Source organism: Arachis duranensis, chromosome 6 (assembly GCF_000817695.3).
Source record: "Arachis duranensis cultivar V14167 chromosome 6, aradu.V14167.gnm2.J7QH, whole genome shotgun sequence".
NCBI lineage: Eukaryota > Viridiplantae > Streptophyta > Magnoliopsida > Fabales > Fabaceae > Arachis > Arachis duranensis.
Window position 1 is genome coordinate 11,551,914 of NC_029777.3, and position 7,744 is coordinate 11,559,657.

A 7,744-nucleotide genomic window follows, 5' to 3' on the forward strand; every position below is an offset into this window, starting at 1 on the left:
ATATAAATACGTCTTTGATCTCTTCATTTATATCACAACCTATAGCGGCCAACTCCCAAGAACTCTATAGGCTATAACCACTAATACTCAACCGATTGAAGAGTCTTTTCAAACCATAAGAGCTTCAATATTGAGAATAGACAATTGGTTAAACAATAGGCTATAACCATAAGAGTCTTTCACCACAACCTTGCAATTAAATAGGTAATACCAAAGATACTCCAAATAGCAAATATAATGATAGAAATTAAATAATCAGATACAGGAATTTTAACGTGGGAAAACCCCCAAAAGAGGGACAAAAAATCACGGGACCTAGTCCAGAAAAATCTTCCACTATAAGAATAATGGGTACACAAACAGTCTTCCTAGTGACACTAGGGCATCTCAACAATCAACAAAATACATCATCAAAACTGATGGAATCAATATAAACCCTTCACAAAAGTGGGTATCTCAAATCAGGCAAAAGAAAAGACAATACAACTAGCAAGTTATCTCCTAATGTTCATCTTTACACCAGGAATAACATACTAAAATTTCATAAGAAATTGAGCAAGTTTACAGGTTCAATTGGATCAAAATAGCTTTGCTCTTTTCCCCCAATTTTCTCTTCTCTTCAACACCGCACTGTTCCTTTTTTCCTTTTGTTTGTAAATGAGAGAGCAAGCCTCTCGTTCTCTCTCCCTCCGTGGCTTATACGCCACTTTCTTTCATTCTTTAGTTTATTTTTTTTTGTTTTAAAGTTGTGGGCCCTACTTGGTTGGGGACCCACCAACAAATCTTTCTCTCACCAACTTAAGTGGGGATAGGCTGCTCCACCAAGTCCGCCTTCTCTTTGCAGAAATCAAACTTTACTGTAGGTAAAATTTTAGTCATCATATCTGAACCATTATCATCAGTATGGATCTTCTCAAGTGCATGACTTCATCTCAAGCGCTTGACGTATCCAATGATACCTCACCTCTATGTGCTTCGATCTGAAATGAAACATCGGATTCTTGCTGAGATGGATAGCACTCTGACTGTCACAGAATAACACAAACTTCTCTTGATTTATGCCTAACTCTTGTAGTCTTCATCCACAAGAGTTCCTTAGAAGCTTCAACAACAACAATGTATTCTCCCTCTGTAGTAGACAAAGCAACACATTTCTGAAATCGAGATTGCCACGACACAGCTCTCCCTGCAAAAGTCATCATATAACCAGAAGTAGAATTTCTTGAATCAATATCCCCAGCCATATCCGCATCTGTGTAACCATCCAACACAAGTTGGCCACTTCCAAAGCACAAATAAACTCTGGAAGTACCATTAAGGTATCTGAGAATCCACTTCACTGCTTACCAGTGTTCCATAATTTCGTGTCATTCTTGGACAATTTCAACTGTTATTAATTAATGAAAATAAATATTTTTTTTTGTACCTTATCCTTGTTCATAATTGAAGCCCAAAAGGGGATTGACGTATTGGATATAAAATCATTCATGTGCTTTAAGTTCAAGTTTTTGAAATAGATGGTTCGCCAGTTTCGATCAAAGTGTCTTGAGGCTGAGATGATCTCAGGTAGAAGGTGACATTCTTTCAGGAGGAGGCTCGTCGGAGGCAATCATCCATCCTACCCGAATCCGAGCGACCTGCTGTATACTCACGGGTCACATCTTGTGCTCTTGATCATGATGCAGAATGTGTCACTGAGATATTAGTGAGAAGGATTTGCAGGAAACCCGACCTACAACAAATATACCTTGACCTCCTCCTCTCCGAGTACAATCGATGGAAAGCTAGTGGCTTACCCATGGGACATGCCTCCTCCTTATCCAACAAATTCGGCAATCCTCTCATCTTCTGTATAATCATCCACCCTTTCTGTTGATCTTTTCTTAGTACAATTGATTGATGTCGATCTTTATTTGTTAAATTGTTTGATTGAGATGATGCAGGCTTCAGTTTATGTTCCGTCGAAATTTGGGCTTTTAGCTGAGAATCTTGTTCAATCCTGGACACCTCAATATCTTGAGTGGAGGATGAAAACCTGCCATGTTGAAACGGGTCCCAGTAATGTCACTGAACAATTTGTTTTAGGGTATTGTAAGTCTCACTCCCTGCTTCAAGAGGTATGTCAACCACCATGCTTGGACCTTCTCTCTGAGGCTAGCCCTGTCAAGATTAAGGATGGAAATCTTGTGGCCAGTGCATCCTTAGAGGCGGCACTAAATTTGGCATTGGAGAACATGAGCTTGCAGGAGACACCACAGTAACATTACCGTAGAGAAAAACCAAACAAGCTTTAGGAATTAACTTGTTTTCTTTTTTAAATTGGATGGATGGTTTGGTCTTCAAGAAAAATCACATCTCGGCTTCTAATTATCTTCTTGCTCACCGGATCCCATAATCTGTAACCAAAGTCTTCGTGACCATAACCCATGAAGATACACTGCTTTGACTTTCCATCAAGTTTGGACCTTTCATCTCTTGGAATGTGAACAAAAGCCCTGCAGCCAAACACTCGCAAGTGACTATAGAAGACATCTTTCCCTCTCCAAACTTTCTCTGGAACATCACCATTAAGTGGAACTGAAGGAGAAATGTTTATCAAATCTACTACAGTCCTCATCGCTTCACCCCAAAAGGATTTAGGCAACTTTGCATGAGAGAGCATACACCTGACTCTATCATTGATAGTGCGATTCATTCTCTCAGCAACTCCATTATGTTGAGGAGTCTTAGGAACAGTCTTTTCAAGCTTGATCCCATGTTCTTTACAATACTCTTCAAATGAATCCCTGTATTCACCACCATTATCTGCTCGAACACATTTCAATTTCCTTCCTGTTTCTCTTTCAACACTTGCATGAAAGTGTTTGAAGATTTCGAGCACCCGGTCTTTAGATTTCAAAACAAAATCCCACACATTTCGAGAATAATCATCAATAAAAGTAACAAAATATGATGCACCACCTAGTGTCCTAGCATCCATAGTGCAAATATCAGTGTGAACTAAATCTAGAATATGTGATCTTCTATCAGGTCCAGAATTGTGAAATGATATTCTAGCATTTTTTCAACAAAACAATGAGTGTAAGTATTTAAAGTTGCACCTTTCAGGGGAAATGAGTGCTTCTTGGCTAAGACGCTTAGTCCTTTCTCGCTCAAGTGACCAAGACATATGTGCCACAAATCAGAAGAGGAATCATCAGCTACAGTAATTAGGAGTTGATGTCTGTGCTGTTTTGTTTTGTTGATAGGTTCTGATTAATTAGGTTTGTGGATGTCACTTGGATTATTTAAATTAAATTTTGGTGGTAGTCATGATGTGTCAGAGTGTTGAAATTCTACGATAATCTAGTGCCATGCGTGTGTTTTACAAGTAGTAGTATTAACTGCTTCTCTCTGTGTTTCGCAATTAAACTGTCTATTTGAGAATGTACAAAATATTACTACCACGTGTCAAAATACTGTCGATTTGGAGCGGTAATTTAGAAGATCAATGTTTCCAGACAATGAAAGGGAGTATTTGGTTATTGGGTCATGGCATATTTAATAGAAGTAGTGTCATCATCCCCCTTAGGAAAACGTCATCGTCATACTCTCGTATTGAACCCTTTTATTTGAATATTCTTTTGCGTGCTTGCTCTGAACCTTGTGAAATTTGTATATCCTTAACAGTTTTGTGAAGCTGCAAATTTGAATGACAATGCTTCCCTGCTTTGGTAGTAATAGTAACAGTTTTTTTATCTTTATTAATCTTTACTTGTTGGTTTGGTGGGAATTTGTGGTAATAGTGAAAGCTCACTTTTTTTTGTTTTGTTTTGGATTAAGGAACACGCATAAAACAGTGGTCGGCAAAGGAGTAAATATCATTCTCAGGACTCAGGAGTAGGAAGTGAAGTAGATGTAGCGTTGCTTATTGGAACACAATTTTGCAGGCCATAACAAGTTGCAACACTAGGAAATGAAGTTTGGATAGGATGCTAAATTTGGACACCTGAGCCCTTTATTGATTATTTAGTATCATTTTTGAAGTTTGGGATGAAAGGTGTCAATTATGTGTTATTGCATCCAAAGAATGATAGACCTGAATTTCCATTTTTGACCATTTTTACCCCATCTTTATAATGCAGGTGAACTCTTATATTTTTGTACATGCATGTCATTTCGGAGAACTGCTAGTGTCAGTTAATCTTCCAAGTTTTAACTCTAGTTTGTACAGATGTGTTACCATTTGAATATCAATGATTGTCCTTACTCAACGAAATTTTAACTCGAGAGTTCACTTTTATTGTACTTGTTTTTTTGGCCAAATTTCTTATTTTGCTTTTATTTGTCTACATAATATATAGATTGACTCCAGGTATGGTCTATCAAATATCAATGATAATGTTTGCAGACCGGCTTATCCAACATTGGGGGTTAAAGAAAATTAGGGTATATTTAGTTTGATTTATTTATTTTTTTGTTATTATTTTCTGTTTTCAGTATTGGGAAAAAAAAAGTGAATAAAAAACAATTTTATTGATTTGGGTTTTAATGACGTCTTTTATTTTTTATATTGGATAAGAGTGTGTTTTGCTGTATTATGGAGATCAAGAGTGTATTATGAAATTGTGGATAAAAATTACAAGAATTTTTTTAAATTAAAAAATTGGTCAAATTTGTGTACTTAAAATTTTAACATAAAATTTGATCTTCAGATTTTTTTTCTTAACATTAATAGAAAATATTTAATCTAATTATATGAATGGATAATACACTATATTTGTCTATTTCTAAAAAATTAGCCTTTTTAGGATGAATTATGACATAATTAGCTTTTTTTTCTATAGAATTTCAGAGAAAATTCGATTAATTCTCTCTCGTGTATTATTTATAATCTAAAATGTGCAATTTTGTGCCTAGGAATTCTTTTATGGTGATATTAATATTTTTTTTTAAATTTATTTTTTCATGTATTTTAAAAAAGTAATTTTTGAATATAAGGTTAAACACAATTTGTTTGTAGTTCGATGAGTGATGACTTAAAGTTTTATATTGCATAGGTAGGGGTGGCGATGTATTATATAACTATATTTATGGGTATTTAATCGGATCGGGTAGAATTGCAATCCAACTGGCTCTATATATTATATATAAATATGTCACAAATAAAAAAAATGATCCGAGAATTTTTCACTTAATGTAAAAAGTTTTTAAGTACTAATCTAAGATTATAAATTGATAATTTGACACTTTTGTTTATATAAAAGCAAATTCTATTCAGTAATATATAAATACGTCCCTGATCCATTCATTTAGAAATCCTATAGACTAAACCCCTAATGCTTAACCATCTGAAGAGCCTTTTCCAACCATAATAGCTCTAATCTTGATAATAGACAGTTGATATTATGTTTGTATTATAATTGTGTTATTTGTGAGATAATAGTGTTATTTGAGTTAAATTTTCAATTTGTTTGCTCATTCTCCTTCTTTCATTCTTCTTAATATGGAGTACGTATTCTTTCTCTACTAAGATTTTTTTTTACTAATATAAATGATTTTTAATAAACCATTTATTTAAATTTACATGTTATTAAAAATACGGTTGTAAATTCAATATTAATATTAAAAATCTCTCTTTTTGTAAATAAATAATTTATAAATATAATAAAATAGATTATGTACGTGAAAAGCTTCTTTTGCAAAATTATACCTGTCAAGACATCTTTGTAATCAATTAGATACGCAACCATCCAGATCGTCTTCACGACATCATTTGGGGCACGGGGACCGGGAGATGGAGACATAGAGATCTCTGCTCAGATACGGTGACAGGTGCCCACAACTCAAGGTCAAGATGAACCGGAGTGTGACGATTCCTATTATCTACAAAATACGGAGACAACTGTAGTGCAAGCATATGTCTCCGAAGGTGGGGCCGGAAGATGGAAACAGGAGTTTGGACGGTAATCTCTACCATGCTACAATAAAAGAGAAATAAAAGAAAAGAGAAAAGAAGATGAGTTGAGACTTCATTAAACAGAAAAAAATCCAGCGGATGAAGACCGGGAGATGAAAACATAACGATCTCCGCCCAAATATAGCGGCAAGTGTCCACAGTTCAAAGCGAAGATTGACAGGAGTGTGACCATTATCATCCATGTCATCTACAAAATTAGGCTCTAATGGTATTCTACTTATTATTAGAATATCATAATTAATTAATTAGAGAACGAAATCAGAAAAATATCAAAGAGAACTAAAAAAATCAATGTAATTTACTAAGATATTAATCCATAACAAACGTATTCTTAGCGTATTTTTAGTCTATATATTAGTAAGAATCTTATAATCACATATGAGAAAAATATGAATAACAAAAATAATACTTTTCTATTGAATAGAGTTGTCAATCCAATTCGTTACAAGTCAGGTTGAATGCGGATCGGATTCTTATACAGATTGGCTAGGGTGCGAGTTGAATTAATTCAATCATACTCAACCAATTCGTACCTTTTATATATATATATATGAACATGTCAGAAATAAAAAATAATCCAAAAATTTATCACTTAGTGTAAAAAGTTTTTAATTACTAATCCAAAGTTATAAATTAATATTTTAATACTTTTGTTTATATAAAAATCAATTTTATTTAGTAATATATAAATATGCCCATTATCTCTTCATTTAAATCAGAATCTATAGCAACAAATTTTTAAGAATCTTATACTAATGCTCAACTATTTGAAGAGCCTTTTCAAACCATAAGAGTTTTAATCTTGAGAATTGATGATTGATATTATATTTATATTATAATTGTGTTATTTGTGATATGATAGTGTTGTTTGTGTTAAATTTTTAATTTGCATATTTACTAGGTTATATAATGATATTAAATCTATTTACTAACCCGCGAATACAGTTAGACACTCTTGGGTAGAAAATAGGTAAAGATCTATATGTTCTCAGCTTGCGAATAAATTTAGAATTGGACATGAATCTAAATATATAACAAAAGGATATGATGTACTAAAATTGCATAGTAGTTATTGTACATAAAAATATAGATAATACTTTTAATTTATAAAACCTGTTAACATTATTTTTAAATATCTATGTTCTTATAAAAAGAACATCTAAGAAATAGAATAATTCTAAGAAAGCAACACTATAACAATGAATTTTAATTAATATTATAGCAAGTTGTCAAATAAATTGAATATGAAATGTACTAAATAAATTTTTGATGTGTTTAGATTTTAGATATTTTTTCTAATAAGATTTTGAATATTTTTGTTTTTAAGAATTTTAATTTTTTTCTTTTATATTAAATATTGACTTTATTAATTGTGCAATATTAACTTTAAAGACTTTTTCATAGAGAAAAATAAAATTAGATAAATTTTCTAAAACCAATACACTATATGTCTATATCTGATCACTATATATAAAAAATGCAGAGGATTTGGCTAACAAACTTGGATTTCTAATATATTTATTTCATAAAAATTTAATGCCAAACCCTAAAATATATTATATATTATCTATGCTATAATTAATTGACTGTGTAAAATAATTTTGTAATAAATAATAATTAATATAAAAAGTTGAGCTGTTTTATTGTCAATGTTGGTATGTCCAGCACCTTGATCAACCATATCATCATACCCAAAAAAGTACTTGCAATGAACAGAGTCTTCACCAACTCTCCCATGACCAAATTCCAAGCATATCACTGATTCTAAACTCTCAAAAACTTGCT

At 32.6% G+C, this 7,744-nt stretch overlaps 2 protein-coding genes across 2 annotated transcripts in view; both read left to right on the forward strand.

Moving 5' to 3' along the window:
* The window catches only part of LOC107492791 (DExH-box ATP-dependent RNA helicase DExH12), a gene marked incomplete at its 5' end in the record, with an annotated part of 69,689 nt that extends 65,491 nt beyond the window's left edge, over positions 1-4,198 (forward strand). The window contains one exon of the mRNA XM_052262948.1: positions 3,823-4,198. The remainder of the gene's footprint in view (positions 1-3,822) is intronic.
* On the forward strand, positions 1,508-2,320 carry LOC107492929 (uncharacterized). Its single transcript, XM_016114008.3, has 2 exons — positions 1,508-1,850; positions 1,944-2,320. Exons 1-2 carry the CDS (start codon positions 1,806-1,808, stop codon positions 2,259-2,261), a joined length of 363 nt encoding a protein of 120 aa, XP_015969494.1. The 5' UTR covers positions 1,508-1,805; the 3' UTR covers positions 2,262-2,320.
* Positions 4,199-7,744: the final 3,546 nt, after the last annotated feature.

What these genes read in the sequence shown, in the direction of transcription:
- LOC107492929 (XM_016114008.3), top strand. Translation starts at nt 1,806, where the DNA reads ATGCCTCCTCCTTATCCAACAAATTCGGCAATCCTCTCATCTTCT. An exon ending in CGGCAATCCTCTCATCTTCT is followed by an intron (nt 1,851 to 1,943) that starts GTATAATCATCC and finishes GAGATGATGCAG; the next exon opens with GCTTCAGTTTATGTTCCGTC.